The 20263-nt window shown below is 34.9% G+C and overlaps 3 protein-coding genes across 9 annotated transcripts in view; 2 read left to right on the forward strand and 1 right to left on the reverse strand.

Moving 5' to 3' along the window:
• The first annotated feature begins 2796 nt into the window (after positions 1–2796).
• On the forward strand, positions 2797–14564 carry shf (WNT inhibitory factor 1). Its single transcript, XM_018461255.1, has 6 exons — positions 2797–3529; positions 3820–4062; positions 8050–8190; positions 11521–11670; positions 13596–13691; positions 13802–14564. Exons 1-6 carry the CDS (start codon positions 3355–3357, stop codon positions 14032–14034), a joined length of 1038 nt encoding a protein of 345 aa, XP_018316757.1. The 5' UTR covers positions 2797–3354; the 3' UTR covers positions 14035–14564.
• On the reverse strand, positions 12838–17297 carry Coq7 (ubiquinone biosynthesis protein COQ7, mitochondrial). The gene is made up of 3 exons (XM_018461256.1): positions 17058–17297; positions 13371–13525; positions 12838–13299 (listed from the first exon to the last, which is right to left on the reverse strand). Exons 1-3 carry the CDS (start codon positions 17078–17080, stop codon positions 12869–12871), a joined length of 609 nt encoding a protein of 202 aa, XP_018316758.1. The 5' UTR covers positions 17081–17297; the 3' UTR covers positions 12838–12868.
• A 116-nt stretch (positions 17298–17413) lies between these two features.
• Positions 17414–20263, forward strand: part of ewg (DNA-binding protein Ewg) — a 12771-nt gene continuing 9921 nt past the window's right edge. The window contains exons 1-2 of one of the 7 annotated variants that reach the window (XM_018461249.1): positions 17414–17484; positions 18792–19076. In XM_018461249.1, coding sequence (XP_018316751.1) covers positions 18899–19076 — 178 coding nt within the window. In that variant the 5' untranslated portion in view covers positions 17414–17484; positions 18792–18898. Of the gene's footprint in view, positions 17953–18337; positions 18504–18791; positions 19077–20263 lie in introns of those variants that run through there. The other 6 variants (XM_018461248.1, XM_018461254.1, XM_018461252.1 and 3 more) reach the window with 6 other exon arrangements.

Consider the following 20263-nt stretch of genomic DNA (forward strand, 5'->3'; position numbering starts at 1 on the left):
CTGTTTGAAAGATTGATTGGAAAATATCAGGTCGTCTTAGATTTTTTGCAAATGATAATCGCAAAGATAATATCGAAAGTTTTACAAAGATAAAATTATTTAAAAATATATCTGTGCGATATATCTCTTTGCTTGATATATGTAGAAAATCACAACATGCTATCAATATAAAATTTATGCTTTATATTATATAATTTCTAATTGAATGATAAACAAAAGCAAACGCAGTATTGTCATTTTTAATTTAATTTTTTTTAAAAGGAACCGAAATATATTTTTAAGTTTCTGCGATTTGACAAGATGATTAGAAGATACCAGGACGTCTTAAATTGTCCATAGGTGGTAATATTGTAAAGGTGATATCGAATGTTTTGCGAAGATAAAACTATTTAAAAATATATCTGTGCGATATCTATTTGCTTGATGTAGAACATTCTATCAATATAAACAACTTATATTTCTCAATAAAACTGTCCGACTGAAAAACGAAAAAATGAAACCAAAAAGTAATGCGATTCCAAGTTCAATTTTTTTCATAAAAATGAAAATATGCTTCTAAATTCCCCAGATTTGAAGGGCTAATTAGAGATGTGTCTTAAAAGAGCTTAGATATTTGCTGTAGATTATTTTACAAGCGATAGTCGCAAAGACAGCATTGAATTTTTCATATAGGTGAAATTTAGGAGTTACAACGTTTCAAAACGTGGCTCAAAAATTTGCGACGGTCTCTTCGGAATATTCACGGTCGTGGTGCATGTACCGGAAGAAGAAAGACGAAGCAGGAAGAAGACGAGAGATGGGAGAGACGGAAACCTCAGCCGCGTAGGATAACAATGGACCACTTGTTAGATAGCCCATCCCTCGATACCAGGGATACAACGGATACTATTGGTTATTCATTGGGGCCTCTCTTAAAGCCGGTTATCTCGCCAGATCGGTTTAGAAATAGATCTGATCCAGTTATTTCCGATTATCGATGAATGCAAACTTTATTATCAGTCTCAAGAAACTCTTCGCTTCGTCGTAAATTTTTCACATGTCTACGCAAATAGGATTACTGCGAATCATAAATTCGTGATTATAGGCCTGTTCTTTTTGGCTGAACCTTCTTCCCTCCTGGAGAGAAAAGGAAGAAAGATGAACTGATGCAAAAGTTCAGCCAAAAAGAACAGGCCTAATATCATCGAACGTATAACGTAATGGCAGAAGAAATATAATAAAAATAAAAAATTAATAACCCTCAAACAAGGAAAATATGTAAAATTACAATGATATTGTATATTATAAAGGAACGTTTTGCCTATTATAATTATATTCAATGTTCAAATAATATCTACCTACTATTTCCTTCATCTTTTATTTTTGTAACTTGGATCAATCTTTTATATGCAGAAATGTTTACAACAATTTAAACATCGAACAGAATAATGATGCATGCGCATGACGTGGCGGATTTACGACACGGAAGTAAAATTCAATTGTCGACGAGATGAGAAATGGAAGAGAAGGGAAACACAAGAAATGAGCAGGAGACAGAAGAGACGACAGAGAACCGGCACGATCGGACGAAAGATGTTAAAAAACTGGTTCCCTCCATCCAGATTTCTTATCACTTTTTTAGTTAATTCGAATTTCGATTTCTGTCTATCTGTATGTATATATATTTTAACTTTTGGCAAATTTGTTTTGAACGATTTCTTTAAAAATAGGTGGTCACGAATCAAAGATTAAAGGAATTAGTCAATATGTAAGTGTTACGTAAATAGCTACGAGAAATGTAAATGTGACTTCATAAATATATTTAAAAAAAAATTCGAAAAAAAAAAACGGATCATGTTACAAACTGTAACGTTACAGTGGCCCGTTTTTCTTTTTTTGCAGATAAATAAATATAGTATATTTTTTCAATTCGATTCATTGTAGGGAGAAAAGAAAAACGAGCGAAGTCAGGCAGATATTTCGAAAGGAAAGGAAAAACGTCAAATTAGAAAATTATAAAAACTATATTACAATTTAATAACGGACGTGTAACATATTTTTAAATTTCTTAATTTTGTATTCTTAAAATCGCGCGCGCAGTGATCTAAAATTTTGAATTAAAATAAATAAATTAAAAGAAATTTGTATACAGTGAACGCTCCATAAAATCTTTCATATCGGAGATTGGTTTAATTTGAAATGAATATTCGATTTACTTTCAAACTAACTTTTCGCATTTATGAGTTTACGATCTTCATTAATCTTTCCATATTATTAACGAAATTAATCAATGAAAAAAATTTAATATTAATTAGCGATGTTAACTTATATGTCGGAATTCAGGATGGAATCCTAATTACAATTTATAAATTATTTACGATTTCATATACATCGTGTATGGTACAACAAATATTGAAAGAATTAAAATGCACATACATATATATTGCAAAATGTATATTAAAAAATACACGACAGATAAAATTATAAATAGCATTCTATTTTGAATTCCACCGCAAATTATAGATCGTCTAAATTGAGTTTAAAACAGTAAAATAAAAAGCATACGGCGTATGTGCGAGAGAGAGAGAGGGTGAAGGAGAGAGAAGTGGGAAGGAGGGAGGGGGGGGAGATTGGCAAAGCAGATTCCGAATACATTGTGCACGCAGCCTTAACTCGCGGCGCGTCGCTCTCGCTCCCCGAGTCCCCGACGTGCCCCGGCGTGCCCCGGCCGGGTCCGTCTGCGAGATCTCTATCTCGCTTCACGGAGAGGTTTCGCTACTCGCTCCGCGTGCCTCGACTCTCATTGAGAGTCAGTCAGTCAGTCAGTCAGTCCGCCGGAGCGACGCGGTTCGCGCGTATCGTTACACACCGCGCGCCGTTCGCAAGCGAGAGAGGAAAGTTCGCGCGCCTCTCTCATTCTCCTTTTCATCCCTTTTTCGCTCTCCTTCTCGCTCTTTCTCTTACTGTTTTACCGATCGAGGGGGTAGACAACCGTGCGTTGAAATCACCGCGGGATCTCCGGGATCTTCGCCGCGCGGAGGAGACGCGCGATCTCGTCAGATCTCGTGTCCCGTACGCGCGCCCCGTGAAATCCTCCGATTTCACGCGTCGGATCGCCAACGGCATTACGGCACGCACGCCGCGCCGGCACGTTGAATTATATAGGGAGGCGGCGTCAGAGGAACGTTGCTCGTTCAGCTCGTTAACTGCCAGTGCACGCACGGGCGGTTGCCGGGGAAGGGACGGGCCGACGGGCGCTTCCTCACACCGGTGTGCGTGTAACACCTGGTAGCGGCGGCGACGACGACGATAGAGGCAGCAGCAACGGCTGCGGCGGCGGCACTGAGCCGACTGAGCGGCACGTCGCGGGCAATTATGCGATCGGCTGCGACCGTCCTGGCCGCGGCGGCGACGTTCGCCCTGGCCCTTCTCCTGGACGTCGTCGGTGTGGCTCTCGCCCGGCACCAGCATCGCTCCGGGAACCCCGGCCACAAGCCGTCCGGTGACATCTCCCTCTGGATCGATCAGCAGCAAATTAAGATGTTCAGCGGTACAGTTCACAGATGTTGAGTCAATCCCCTCGGATTTTTTATTTTCTTTCTCCCCCCTCCCCCTTAGCTTCATTATGTGACCCCCTTTCTTCGTATCATCGCTGTTCCGGCGATGCTCCATTTGAGATATTACCTTCGATAAGTTCGGTGCAAAAAGCATCGTTAAATAATAAATAAATAAAAAAGGAGAGAAATTCGATTACTGTTCGCGATATCGGGATACGTCGTCAACGACGTTAGAAATTAGTAAACATCAATGTAAAACTGAAATTATTTTTGGCTAATGCAGGGCTTGCGATGGAAATATACGCGATTGCGGAGGGCCGAGTACTCCCTTATCTTTTAGATCCAGAGTTTGAGAATAAACTGCCGATTATCCCAAGCGAGGTGTCGCACGTGAATTTAACGTGGAAGTCAGGAGTAAAAAAGTACTATTACAACTTTTTTCGTTTAAAGTCGTACGACGAGAGCATCTTGAAAACTCCATCGATCACGATCAAAAAGCAAGGACGAGTGCCTAAGAGACCGAAAGGTAAAGATTTATTGTCAATATCTCAAATATATCGTTCTCTTACGTCAAAAGTGACACAACTAAAAAAACGTAATTTCGAGTTGTTACCATTCTGGCGAAAAAAATAAAAATCGGAACGTAAGTCGAATTTAAGGGGAGAGTAAAAGAAGCGTAAACGAAGTTCGTAGGAAGCGAAAATTAAAATAACAAAATTTAAAAAAAGTTTAAACGTTTCTTTTCCGTTATTTCAATTTTTGCCTCGTAGGCCCAGTTCCACAATTCACGGTTAACTCTTAATCGAAGTTCAACTTGTTTCTCATCTCTTTCCAATTCTAGAATTGGAAAGAGACAATGAATAAGTTGAACCTCGGTTAAGAATTAACCGTGAGTTGTGAAACTGGGCCTTAGAAGTTTTGTTTACTCTTTTATTTACTGTCTCCTTTTTACTCGATTTACGCTCCGATTTTTATTTTCACCAGGGTATGAATAAGTTAGGTAAACGTTCCCATCAATCATCAAAACTCACAACAAATTCGTACTACTCATGCACACTTGTGCACGTTAAAACCGTTGTACAGTGATTTAATCTAATTGTTGAAAATTGAAAAATGGAATATTTCGAATTATAAAATACATATTTTATCTAATAGCACAATAAAGTATATTAAGGATTTCACGGTTTTTGTATTTATATTAAACACACATATCTTTACGTCGATTTGTGTACGATAGCTTTGATCGGCGCACTGAATGCGTTAGTCGAATTCGCTTAACGCTTAACTTAATTTCATAAAAAATTATCAAAAGGTTTACAATTAAAAAAGGGTGAGTTTTTAAGGATTGTGAAACGAAAATGACAAAAATGACATTTGATCATGTTAACAATATATTCTTTTTGTCGATATTTTGTGACTAGTCAATAATTTTTTGTCGAACTGAATGAAAAATAGTTTTTCCCTTTTATGAAAAACTTAATTTTTTTAGTTGTGTCACTTTTAAAATAAAGGCATAATATCTAAACTGCGATTAATGTGTGAAGAAATTAACTATGTTCTATAAAATAAACGATTCTCGCGTTTTTTTTTATAAGAACTCATGGTTTAATAAACATTTATATATATATATATATAAAAAATTCAATTTTACAAATTTATAATTAATGTCACTAATTGTAAGTTTGAAAAATCTCGGAGTAAAAATTAAATGATATTATTGTTAACACCAATTTACAATACGAATATGAATAGTCATTTTCGATGTATTTTTATCTTTCGAATACAAATTTGTTGTCCAAATTCGGTTGTCACAATTTTGAGAAAAATGGCGTCAAAAAGGATTTTGAAGATTTTCATTACATTGTAGCATCAGCATCAGATTTGATTTCTGGTTCATATCACGCGAAAGTATCAACTTTTAGTTGTAAAATGCATTTTGTTTCGTTTCGGAATAATTTTTCGGGATATAGCAATTTCCAAAATAGCTCGTTTCATGTAATACATAAAAAAGGCATTTTATTCCATCTTAATATTGTATTATGTGAAAAAAAAAAAGATAGAAAGTGCTTTTGTACTTACGTAATATAATTATATAAATTATATTATGTAAAAAAAGGTCAAATTTTGTGGCCCAGTGTTATTAGCATGACAAAATTATTAATACAGATATTAATAACACAGGTAACTAAAAGTTAATATATATGACACTTTCACGTGATTTTTTAATAAAAATTAAAAAAAAAAATTTCTGCTGATACTACAACACGTCATGAATACTATCAAAATTATCGTTTCTAGCATCTTTGGCGTCATTTTTTTAGAGCGAACTAATAATCGAATAACGGATTCGTGTTCAGCATGTAAAATTACAATATCGGAAATGATTACTCAGATCATTCGCGATACAAAAAAAGATCTTTTGTTGTCCAGTAATATTATAGGAACTCTATACATGAAAAGAAACTAAATTATTATTACTGTTAAGAGCTTATTTATAAAGCGTTCTAAGATAAATTCCGTTAAACGCATATATCTATGTTAAGAATAAACATAAAATATTTACCACAAAAAATCAAGACCTTGCAATACAAAAATATCGCAGCAGAGTAAAAGGTTATCGGAATCTAAATGCCAAAGAAATGTCTGCAATTTTTTATTCCAGGTAATAGTTCTCGAGATAAAACGATATGTAAAATATTCGAATAATTGTAAGTTGCGATGAAGCTTTCGTCTGTCTTGCTGATGCGGTCATTTTTCGCTTACAATTAGTATATCAATTAACGTGCTAATAGCGTTTTCGTTTGTCAGTCATAGAGAGTTTTTGCAATAACGTGAATTTACATACGGTGAACGTTAAAGTCACGCTATCCTTTTTTTAATTAGTTGTTAAGAAGAAGATAACCTGACCTTAGCGTTCACTGTATTTGGATAAACGCTATTGCAAAAACTTCCTAATGTGTATTTAGACTCCAGAGGTTGAATATCGAAGTCTAATTCACGTTCGGTTTTTATTGCGCGATAAAATGTCATTTTCATGAATAAAGGCCATGGCACATAAAAAAACTTAAGATTTAAGACTTAAGCAGTAATGATATCAACATGTTGGATTCGCTACTGCTTACGTTATGGTCTTATGGTCTCTATTGTGATTGGTTGATTCGCTTACTGCTTAATGGGTCAATTCTAAGCAGAATCGTAAGACGTAATGTGTTCTCGTAAAACTTGTAAGAACTTATGACTAGTATTCTAATTTTATGCGAATGTATCGTAAGACGTACGATTATTCGTAAATATCTACGATTTCTTATAAATTTTATGGCTAGTAAGAAGCTGTCTGCAAAAATATTGTATAAGCACTTAAAAATTCTTACAAATCTGACAGGAATATGTTACGAGCCTTACGATTCTGCTTAAAATCTAGGCATAAGTCTTAAGTCTTAAGTTTTTTTACGTGCCATGGCCTTAAATCGCGCTTGCAGTTGGATAGATCTTTACCGACATCACGCCACTTTGACGTTCTATGACACGTTAAAATAATGAGTACACACGCTCGCAAATACATCCGTTTTGTATTAACTTTTATCTCTACGTGGTGTTGCATAAGTGCCGTGTCCTGATGGTTCTTATTTACACAGTCAAAAGTAGACATCTTTTGTGCGGCGTAAAATCTACCTGATCTAAGAGAAGGCGCCGAAGATATTCTTTGTTTGAAGAATATTTCGTTCGACCGAATCAATCTGAAACGAATTATGGCGAGTTATTATGACATTATATTTGCAAGGATTAAATCCCATCGATGATTTTTGAATCTTTTTCATTTTTATTTGAAGTACTAAACGTAGTCATTTAAATATTTTAGGAATAAAGATATTATCAACTTGTGCTGTGAAAAGAAATTCGATTAAATCTGCAGATTGCATAATTATAAAAGTATCATCTTATCTATTAACTATAAGACATGTTCGATTTTATTTATCGAAATAGAAAGTACTTTTCCTGATTTTTTAATCGGATGCAAAGATAATTATTTCTATATTTTATAATAAATATTTTTATATTTGTGTGATTATATAATTTTGTTATCTTTACTGTAGAACCGGAAATTTGATCGATAAAATCTGAAATGTCTGTAGATTTGCGCGCAATTAGAATAAAATACTTTTAGTTCTCTCTCTTAAATCGGATAAATATAAAATATACTTTATAAGTATAGTTTTTTCTTAGATCGAGTAAATATTACGTCACGTGAGATCGCCAAAAAGATCGAATTGCGAGAAACTCTCACACGATAGGTCTATTAATTCTCAGCCGCGTACTTTTTGAGATTAAAATAAAATCGAAGAATTGAATTAAAATCTGAATAAACATTTCAATAGTATCAAAATTAAGAGTCAAAGTTAAAATGAAAAACGCTTACGATCGAACGTTGGAAGATGAATGAAGAGAGATAGGAAATACAGAAGATTCAGTATTGCAACGAGCAGATCTCATCCTGTTTGTTTTTCCATTGCAGATTTCAGCATTCTCCTACCTTGCGCCGGCAATTCGGGCATAGCGCAATTCGGGATCAGTCTGATGATCGAGACCCTCAAGGGAAAACCTCTAAACGGGACGCCCCTCCGTCTAAGTTTAAGAAAAGAATGCACCGTGCGCGGTGAGTCCGTCAGTCGCGCCCACGATCACCACCTCTTCACTCGCACATACAGTTCTGTATCAGCAGTAATTCATCGCCTAATTTGCTGCATGCTCTTGACCGATGCAGTCAGGGAGAGGCAGTCAGGAATCGGCCGGATCTCCATCGGCTCCGGATCTCTTCCTCGCCTCCGCTCGCGAGGATGTTGCATCGCGGCGCGTAAAACGCGCCCACGAAATCCGGTTCGCGCATGGTTCATTCGTTCCGACTGGCTCTCCTCTTTTTTATTTAATCGACAGCCGTGGCATGTACCTGATGCGCGTATGAGCGCACGTTTTGATACTTTGTAAGAGAAAGATTATCTACCTGTACCTGCCCGCCTGCCGGCCAGAACGATGGGTCCGATAATTGTGCGAGGGAGGCGCATCGAATCTCCACCGCTCCGCAGTGTCTGGGAGATTTATGGATGTTACGTCGTTAAACGGTTGCTCCGAGCCTCGATCATCGCGACGAGATCCCGGTCCAAACGAGGATGCTTGCGTTTGTCAAGGTGTCAAAGGGAGTAGCGAATCGATTAACTTGGACCTTTTCCTAACGCCCTCGCAAAACTTGCACGTGGCTAATTTTACACGCGTATACTCGTTTCTCGTCACGTTACAAAAAGGAGCACTTCGAAGGGTCTTGAAGCATCACTTATCAAAACGGAAGGAAACAAGAGATTTATTTGAGTCTCAAAATTTTCTCGAATTCCTGAATCCGCACGTGTTCCAGTAACTTTTGTTCGTGTTTACTCATGTTAAATGAAAATTGTTCGCGAAATGTTCAATCCAGATCAACGAAGGAAGCCATATTCGATCAAAGCAGATTTTAGTGCCTAATATAATATTTTTATGTAAATTTTACAATTGCCAGTTTAAGCAAACTGCGCGCCAATTATTTGTCGATCCTGGAACACAGTCCTATATTGAAGCTGGGGAACGAATTGAGAAGACAACCTCACGGAATGACAGGTTTAAATCCTGGCTGAAGTGATATTTTTCATAATAAATTATTTACAATATTTTAAAAATGCTCATTAGCATCATTAATACTAAATTAATTTGTGATATTACGTAGTCCAGTTTCAGTCTAGAATCGTATTTAAAGATCGATAAACAATCGGCATACAATTTGCTTGAATTGGAAATTGTAGAAATTTACATAAAAATATTATTAGGCATTAAGACCTTCTTTAATTGAATAGAGGACGGTATTCATAGTTCGTTCTTATTTTAAGATCGTCTTAAGTAATGTCTTAAGATGCTAATACGGCTCTCTGATTAATTCATAGACGGTCCTAAATATAGGATTCGATTATGTATACCGCCCATAGTCTTCTTTTATCTATATTTATTATTGAAAAAAATGTACTAAACCTTAAATCATTTATTTAGTATAAGAATTAATTTGATTTAACTAACATTTATTTATTGAGTCAAAAATTTTTTTATTGAGTATATAAATATTCATTTACTGGAAGTAAATATTTAATTGGTAATATTCAAATAAATATTTATTAAAACTTAGTACATTTTTTCTCAGTGCATATTACTGTGCATATTATGATACCTACAAAAAAATAACGCGAGAGAAAGAAAAATCTTTAAGACTCTATAATAGATATTTTAACGTCGCCTCAACGATGGACCTCAATTTCGCGCACCCATCGCCGCTCGTAAGGTGGAAACGTGGACCGCTTTTGTGAGGCTTATCTTTCACCTAAAAGCACTCATTCAGAGCTAGATTCTATTAACGCTGTAATCTTAGTAATACAACTGTCTTGTAATTACGTTAATTACAATTGCAAAATATTGAGTAATATGTCGATCGCTCTTTTTGATGCATCAGACGTATTAAATGAGGCAAATGTTGCTAACGAGTAAAGATCGGGAATAAATGTAATTTCGGTAAGCTCGATTTCCAATGCTGCATGTAACGAAAAAGGATCTTATTACATCGGATTTCATTTATCTTCGAACAAGGATTATTATATCAGCATGAAAATATGAACTCGATCGGCGAAATTATGTCAGTGCCGATCGTTGCTCTTCATTTTGCAATTTGACAATTAACTATTGTTACCATCTAATGTTCGAAAAATACTCGCTTTAGCTTATATAAAAAAAATTTTTTTTTATTCAAACATTGCCCTAGATCGGTCAATTTTTTCCGTTTTATATGCTTGTATTTTCTATATTAGCATCCATTTTTTTTTTCATCTTACCTAGCGCTTTATTTGTTAAGCGTTAGCCAGTTCTATGCTTCCTTAAGTCATTGTTCGCTCGAATTATGAATTAAGTGCCTAATTGCCTACTTAATGCAAAAGACCGTACAAGTCTGCTCTACCTTCCAACGTTATTCTCAGCTCTTTCAATCTCTGTGCTTTCAAGTTGCTAATCATTAAGTCAAGTATGTGTTTATCAGCTTTAAATATTTACGTAAATATTTTGATAATATCGAGGATTGAAAGGATTATTCAGCATGTGCGATCGGTTGAATTTATTATATAAATCACGAATGAGAAAAGACTAGCAAATAACGATCCACGTAACACGTAATTGTTTTCATCTTCTCGAATTCAGATAGAGGTAACAGAATACGATGCACTTGAATGTTTCGTATAATCGCTTCTGCGATAATACATCAATGATAATTCGTGGCATAGCAGGTCGAATGTGCAAATGTGAAATAATGAAATATGTATATTTCATCGACGTTTTCTCTTTCGATAAGTAACATTCAATCGAAAGATAATCCACGGTTTGTATGCGCCATGAAAATGAGATAAACGGGATAAAAAATATATTATTGAAAGATTTATAACAAAATTAATTATAGATTACAGTTACTGCATATTATTCTTAATATTAATCATTGTTGTATTTTTTTATGAATTTATACACTATTAAGTTTCATTTTGGCAGATTTTTTTAAAATGATCTTTTTACTAAAAGTATATATAGTATACTTATTAAATATTTAAAAACGTTACGTTATATAGACTAAAACATATTCTTTTTATGGCATAAAATATATGAGATAAAAATATAATATATTGTATTGAATTCAATTCTGTAGTTAATTATAAAATTTTGAAAAGAAATTCGCGATTAAATCTGCATGAGATTGCGTTAGAAGAATATCTTATTGGATTAACTACGAGATCGTATTCGGTTCTGTTACCAAAATATTTCTCGTTTTAATCGTACAAAGATAATTATTGAATATGTGTGTGTTCATATTTGTGTATGTGTGTAATGTATTTACAGACATCACGATATCTCATTTTTTAACTGGATTTTATTTTTGCAGAGCCTAATCCTGGTCCCTGCCCAGATGGTTATCTAGGTCCTAATTGTAAAACAGCGCTTTGTTATCCGAATTGTATGAATGGCGGTAACTGCACGGCGCCAGGCGTGTGTTCGTGTCCGCCCGGATATCAGGGTCCTTACTGCGAAGGAGGTATAATAAATTATATAAATATACGACGGAAAAAGGTAGAATTCGCTTAAAAGAGATAACATTTTAAAATTTTATTTTAATTTTCGAAATATGTGTAACAAAGTAAATTTTAAATTTAGTATTAACTTATTTCTTCATATCTCCCAATAGATTCGAGCGTTTGTCCAAGCATATATTACTTCTAATTTCAAGAAATTTTTTGCATAGAAATTTGTATTCAAGTTACCGAGTCAGTTTTGTATTTCACTTCTTGATCCTCTAGACATACCTAATGTTTCTCGAATGTTCTCAGATGTTTTTCCAGCTTTCCAAAAAGATGAAAAAGCGAGAGCACGAATAAAGTACATGCTTCAGAATTTCTTATTTTTTCAATAGATATAAAAGCTTTCCTGTAGTATTTGTTTTTCTATAGCTATGTAGAGCTGCATACAAAAGTATGAATGAGCATTACAACAGATTTTTGATGAATAGTCTGTCACAGTTTTCGCAAAGTTTAAATACTTTAAATGGTATAAGACCCAGCATTAATCTTATTTTTGTGAGTAAAGTTTACAAGTAGGAGTTCCTTTACCTTTAAAAACGCACGTCTATTTGCCTAATCTCGCACACCTTTAGATTTCTATCTTCTAAAAAATTAAACACTATTATCGAGAAAACATTTTATGTCAGATCAAAAAGTGGAAAACGAGACGTAAAACTGGTTCAGCAACTTAGATACAAATGTCTACGCAAAAGATGTCTTGAAATGTTGTAAAATGGAACAAATATTTCATCGTATCTATTGAGAGATTATATGAGAAAATAAACTAATGGTAAGTTTTATTTTTTTTTGGTACACAATCTTAAAAATAAAAATTTTTATTTCTTTCGAGATCTTTCTGGATCTCCATTTAAAGATTCACTTGACTACATGATAGTTTTTATTTATTTCTACTTAATTTTAAATTGCATCTTTTAATTACTTCATAAGTTTATAAAAATAAGATTTCCATAGAATATTGTATTTCATAAAAAAAATAGTGATTAAAAAATGCTCTATTAAATTCGGGATATCCCGAATATTATTAGATTAATTCCTTACGTAGAAACTCAAAGTGTAATTTATTATTATTATATAAATTACAACATTATTTACAAATAACAATTGTTATATTTTTTTACATCTTTAACGTTTAATCTCGAACGCTTGCAAATGCATTCATATCACTTTGGAAATTGAAATAGCTGTTTTACAGCCGCATTTGATCACATTTGTCAGAGCTTGGTAAAACGGTGTTTGCTCGGCGCCGTGATCTATGCCCGTATCATGATGCTCCTGCTCTTCATCTCGGAACTTCTTGATGGTTTCGAGTATCTCTTTGTCCACATTGTCGCTATTCTCCATCAATGTACGTAACTGATCGTTGTAATGCTCGACGATCACAGTCTCCACTGCCACAGTGCACGCCATCGCTGCTTTCTTGCCCATGAGAGCAGTACCGGCACCCAAAGCGAACCCGAAGATATTCCACAGCGGGGTGAGGATGGTAGGTCTGACTCGGTACTTGCGAATCAATTCCTCGAATTTAGCGCGGTGTCGCTTCTCTTGATCCCACATGTGCTGTATAGTCGGTCCGACCGTCGTTCTGCCTGCGGTTTCGCAGAAAACCATTAGAATTCTAATTTATATCTACATACATTATGAACTCGGGCAATTATACCTAGTACGGCCATTTGTCCGGCGTATATTCTATCAGCTCCCAATTCGCCGGCATGATCGACTCTTATTACAGAGTCTAGTACTTTTCGGGACGAACTCCTGGCTGCTAATGTGTTGGCCAGTCGTATACCCACTCCTCTGACATGCAACATTTTTCTGTATAAAATTTCAAAAAATTAGATTTCTATCACTACTTATGAAGACCGATTATACCAAACAATTTCAGGTATCTGTACAGAGAAATGTTTGAACGGAGGAAAGTGTATTCAAAAGGATATCTGTGAATGTCCAAAAGGCTATTTCGGCTTGCGCTGCGAATTTTGTGAGTACAAACAATGGTTCAACGGGTCTCAAAAAACATTTCAAAACCATATAAAATTTAGAAATTAAAAAAATTTTTATATTATGTTAAACAATTTTTTATCTTTTCAGCCAAATGCGTTATTCCTTGTCTCAATGGAGGCAAATGCAAGGGTACTAACATCTGCAGATGTTCAAACGAATATAAAGGCAATCACTGCGAAATTGCAACCACACATATAACGTCACAACGTTCAACATGTAGCAAGCCATGTAAACATGGAACCTGTCAATCAAACGACACATGTCTCTGTGAAGCTGGCTGGTACGGAAAGTTTTGTCACAAAAGCAAGCCGTGGGCTTAGAAACTAATGGAATATCTTCAACGTTATTATTATTCGTACCAACTGAATCCTTTAGAAAGCGACGTCATTCTAAAATTACTAGATGGAATTACGGCAGATTGTGTTTACATATATATCCTGAATTGAACGGAGAAACAAAAGTCTATGCGTTCGTAGAGAAAGAATCTCGTGATATTAAAATGATTCAAAGAGATTTGTAATGTATTCTTGTTTTTATTTGATGTGAAAAGAAAAGTATTAAAAGCTTTCACAAAGATTTAGATCCAAATCTCGATTGGTAACTAGTGTGATGTAAAATTCATAGTTTCTAATTTACTCTGCCTCAGATGTGATATGTAAAGAGCTGCTTTATGTCATTTTACAACATTATTGTATTTAGTTAATACTACTTTTATACTGTAGATGTAACAATTGTAAAAACAAAATAGGAACAAAATGTATTTTCTGTAATGGTTTTAGAAAGCATGATTATGAAATAATTCAGCATTGTAGTAATGTGCCTGTGATGGACTTCTTTCTCCTATACTATTTTTTTCTGTACATCTTAGAATATAGATAAATAAATGTAGTTTTATTATATAAATTTTATGAAAAGAATATGAATTTTGAAGTGATCCAAATAACTTTTAACACTTGAATATAAAACATCTAAAAAATGATATAGGTCTAATTTCGAAAGAATTTTTAACTTATATAAACCAATGTAGTAAAAAATTTTAATTTAATCATTTACAAAATTATTGATGATGTATTTTTTAAACAATTTTAATAACAAAGATTACTTGATAGATATTTCATAAATTACATACAATAAGGATTAAAAGTAAAAGAATAGAAAGCCGAGAAAATCGTGGATAGCTAAGGATGTATGAAATGTATAATCTCTACAAAAAGTGACTGGAATTGAAAATTTATGCTTTCTGCATAAAAATAAATGTTATACACACATAAAAGAGTTTAATAATGTCAACTTTTATATTTAACAATACAATTGTATAGTTTAAATGAAAATTTTTTCATTTTATCTTAATTATTATTTAAAAATACGTCAACTTGTTAAAATGAAATAGTTTTTTTCCAAGTTCTAAATTGTCGCCAAACTGTTTTACTTTCAAATATATTAAATATAATATAGGAAAATCTGTAATTTTTTCATTTTGTTAAAAAATATGTATAATATGTCTTTAACAAATAATTTTATACGCTTGTATTCATTTGCAGAATCAAAGCAGTAATGTATTTAGCAAATTTCTACATGAACTCCAGGAAATATTTATTATCAAATGTATGCTTTGCATCAGATATAATGTCAAAGAAATCTATTAAATAATAAAAAATAATACAAAGAAGAAGCGCCAAATGCGATCTAAACTGGATTTTGCTTAATAACACTTCTATGTAAATTTTAAATACATTTTTCAGTTAAATAAATATTACTTATTTACAGGATAGGGAACCTAATTTAATTTGTTAATAAATAATTTAGTTATAGTTAGTTATTTTGATAAATGTGTATTACCCCACCAAAAACCGTGGTATTTTCAGTGATTCACAAAATTAGTCATAAAAAAACATGTATAAAGTGTTTTAAGAGAGGAATTTATTGTTTTTGTAGGAAAAATTCGACAATTGTACTGCATATGTTTAAATTTTAAATATCAATTTTATGCTGATTAAATACGTTCACAGTTATTATTCAAATTTTTCTAAATTGATGAATTTGATATACTAAAAATGGCAAGTTTATATACGAAGATTAGCAAAGACCCAGTAATGTTCAGAAGTATTGTCTACTAAGAATTATGATTTTTTTATGTGGTAATTAACAAAATTAGTTATAAAAAAACATGCAATGTTTTAAGAGGGAAATTATGATTCAATAATTTAAATTAATTAAAACGGAAAGTACGAATTATAAGTTTTAAATCAAACTATTCTCTGCTATAATTAAAATTACATAAGCAAATTTGTGTTTTTAATTAATTAAAGCAAAGAATATGTAGGTATGAACTTTGAATCGTGAACTATTCTCTGCTATAATTTAAATTATATAAGAAAAGATATATAATTGTCGAGTATTTTCCCACAAGAACAATAAGCCCCCCTCATAAAACAATATACATATCTTTTTATAATTCGTTTTGCTAATTACTGAAAAAAAATCGCGATTTGCAGTGGAATAGTACTTCTGAAGATTTAAGTAGTTACATTTTTTTCGTAACTGTAATGAAGTAATACTTTTTATATTTTAATGTGAGGTTTAGTGTGAGGATACATTTCAACATTGATCCTATAACTTTGGTTGTAAGTGTATGTATTAATTTGTTACAACAAATATCATATATGACCGAATATAATGTAATAAGGAAAATTTATGAATGAAGACTTGGTGTTGAAACATACTTTACAATTTTCTGACAGTAAACCTTCATTATTAATATTTATAAAATTTAATATCTTGTATTATTTCTTTAACTTGTTGGTCTTTACCTTCTCAAGTTGCTTTGCATACACAAGCATGTCTTTCTTTTAAGATTTAGTAAAATAATTTAGTAATATTAGAAATGCAAGATTTCTGTATTTAAAATACAAATGCAAAAAATTACAAACATTGACAGAAAAATAACTACTTATTACTTTCTACAGTAACTGTAACTTTTTAAAATTAATAACTTGTAACAGTACAGTTACACAAAGTAAATATTTACTTTTTGAGAGAAAAAACTATAACTTATTATTTGGCAATATTAAACAAAGATGATACGATCACTGTGTTACGTTTACTGGAAAGTACCATGTTCACAATGCTTCAATTAAATTTATTGTTAATAAAAAAAATTCTATTGTTTAACACAGTACAGGTTTTCACTTGATAAATTATCGATAAAATTAATCAGAGTTTAGATCAAAGTCCTTTGCTTATAACTTAAAACTAGATTGCTTGCACGATAAATAATCGAAGTTGTAAAATCCTTTTTCAACGGGAAAAATATGTTAGATAGGGAATCGGGAATAGTGCGTACGTGAACGAACGTGGCGCTGACATTTGCGAGGTGGATTTTCGAGCGGCGAAAACAATCGGACGATCGTCGAGGAGCGAGACGGAGCGACGCCGGACGCAGCCAGAGACCCGCAAAGATCCCAGAGAGGGTCGCGGTAGAAAGGTATTCTCGGGTCGAGAAGAATGCCAGGGATATCAGCCAGAACAGGTAGGTTATGGTCGTCCGACATGGCGACGTTACGTCCGACGTCGTGCGGTCGTGCCGCGCCGCGAACGGCAGAGGCAGTCACGTGTCCCTCGGACCAATGGCGGGATAGGTACGCGGTCCGCCATGACGCGTGCCCGAGCGATTCCCGCCAATCGCGCTATACCAAGCTTGTATATATGTACATGGCGTTGGCGCTCTCCCGGATCGCTGCTGCCGTTCGGTGGATTTCAACGGGGAAACGGTGAGTGCTGGCGCGGTAGGCTTGTAAACTTGGCACGCGGACGATCGGCGTTCGTTATCGGGCGTGCGCGACGTCCTCGCCATCCGCGAAATCCGTGCAATTTCGCATCGTCTGCTCGGGTGGGCCTGCATCGCGCAGACTCGCCCAAGATGGCCGGTACCGTGTCCGCGTTTTGTTGTGGTGGTGGTGATGGAGGTCCGCTCGGTGCCGATCGATACGCCCGCCGCCGAATACCGGCCATGGCGGCTACCGTTGTCGTTGCGCGTCACGCGTCCTGAGGTAAACGCAAGTCGGCAAGTGGCCTCGCGTTCGCCGCCGCAGGACCGGCCACGGTGACGGTGATGATAAGCGCGGGCGCGACCGCGTGCGCGGGGCGTGGTGCGAGAGCGTAGCCGAGGCGGTCGCCTCCCCGCAGACGCAAAGAGCCCTAAGCCCTCCCTTGAATCCACTCCGCGGGAACACACCAAGGTGCGTACGCAACTCGCGATTTTCACTGGGCCTGCTCCATCGGCTCCGCGTTACCGAGCAGTCGTCGTGAGCTGCTCCGCTACCCGGCTACCCGGAGGTGGTCTCTTTTGCGTGTGCCCTGCGCATTTTCATTGCCCCCCCAAAGTATCGGCCCGAATAAACGCGCATATCCCCGCGGTCTCCCTCTCTTTCTTTCTCCTCCTCCGTCTCTTTCTCATCGTCACTTTACGCGCGCGTTCTTTATCGCCGCGTTGTCTTGTTGTCGTCGCCTACTGTCCGTTCCGTTTGTCAACTTTGTCTCCGCAACGAGATGCTGCGAGATGGACGAGAGACGCGGCGGCGGCGGCGGGGGGCCCCCCATCGCCCTCACCGTCGCCTTCGTCGCCTTCCGTCGCTCTTCTCCATGCACTCCTTTATATCTACGTGGATATTCGCGCGCTAATTCATCCATCAGGAGAAATATGCGTGCGAAACGCGGAAGTCTTCTATCCGTCTTCACCTGCTGGTACACGTCGCCGTTCGCAGCTCGCAGCTCGTCAATCGTTCGAAATGTATATACCCTAATTTACCTCTGCGTTTTTTTTTCCTTTTCCCTTCCTCCGGAAAGGAAACACGTGCTTTTCGATCTCTTTTTGCTCCCCAGTTTCCGGCAAACGATGTAAACGCGAGACCGGACGTCGGAAACTGTTAACATGCGGGAAATGTTAAGAATAATACAGTAGTACGGTCAATGAATCTTTTACATGTGTTCAGTATTTCTGAATCACTTTAATAACAATTGTACACTGTACAGCAACCTCGTTAAAAAACTTTCAAATAAAGGTACTTGGTCATTTCAGGCTAAGGTGATGTGAAGAAAAAATTGAAACTGCCAAATCGACGACATCGCAACTTTCCACGGTGTGATTACAATATTCAAGATACCAAAACTGACAAACAGGTAAAGATGGTGTCCATGCAAGATGCAGAGACTAGCACGATGCGCAGGCTTTCAGACGACGACGACGATGATCCCAGTAGCGGGTCCGAAACCTACGAGGAAGGAGATCTGCTTTCAGCTGCGATGGATGATGATGTTACAGCTCAACTAGCCGCAGCAGGTTGGCAAATCAAACACATTAATGGTGATTTCCCATTTTTTTTCGCTTTTTCATTTTTGTTTATTACCTAACCACCTTTATTTATGGATCAAGCAATATATGCAGGATGCATTATCTTTCTGCAAGTGTTATTTAGCATTATGGCTAAACTTCCTGCAAGAACACTAAATTTCAAGTAAGAGAATTTGATGCTTTACACAAATAAACATATATACGTATATATATAAATGTAGCTATAAAAAAATATACACTGTGTGTATATATAATATGAAATGACTTATTAAAATTATATTGTACATTTTTTGCAATTCTTTGTATGTCTCTATTATTGAAGATAATCTTCGTTATTTATCAATCTGAATTTATATTAGTCTATAATTAAATTGAAATATATACAATTGTATTTATGGTATACATTAAGTAGTACATCATATAGTAAACGTTAATAAAAAGTAATTGTACTTTATTTTATATAAATTGGTTTTTTATATTCTGTGGAAAAAACAGACCGGCCAAGAATTGAATGATTTATGAAACGTTTTAATCTGACATCTTTTAACCTAAATATGAAATATTCTAAGATATTTATTTTTTAAAAATCTTATTTTAATAATGTTACGCACAGAATAATGAGATAAATTATTGTAAAAAAAACCCCCCTTTGAAAAAAAAATGTTTTGTATAAATATATATGTGTGTGCGCGCGCGCGTGTGTATATACACATATACATACATACATATATATATATATAACATACAGGGTGTTTGATAATTCTGCTGACAATGCTTGTGGGCAAATAGAGCAGACTAAACTGAGTCGAAAAGTCCCCTACCATTTTGCAATTTTCGCAATAGTTAACAAGATATTAATTATTAAAAATCACTGAATATTGGTCAATAATTTTTTACTTAAATACTATCAATTTTACAGAAAAACAGCAAGAGACAAAAATTGTTTATTTTCTTCTCAGAGTTCTTTTTTCAGAGAAGAATTTTTTTATCAACTTTTTAGTACTGCATTTTCTTATTGGCAACTATTTTTACTAACATGAGAAAATACAATATTAAAAAATTCTGAAAATATTATCAGAACTATGAGAAGAAAATAATCAATTTTTGTCTCTTGCTGTTTTTCTGTAAAATTGATAGTATTTAAGTAAAAAATTATTGACCAATATTCAGTGATTTTTAATAATTAATATCTTGTTAAC

The sequence above is a fragment of the Mycetomoellerius zeteki genome, unplaced genomic scaffold (genome assembly GCF_001594055.1).
Source record: "Mycetomoellerius zeteki isolate Tzet28-1 unplaced genomic scaffold, Tzet1.0 scaffold120, whole genome shotgun sequence".
Lineage (NCBI taxonomy): Eukaryota > Metazoa > Arthropoda > Insecta > Hymenoptera > Formicidae > Mycetomoellerius > Mycetomoellerius zeteki.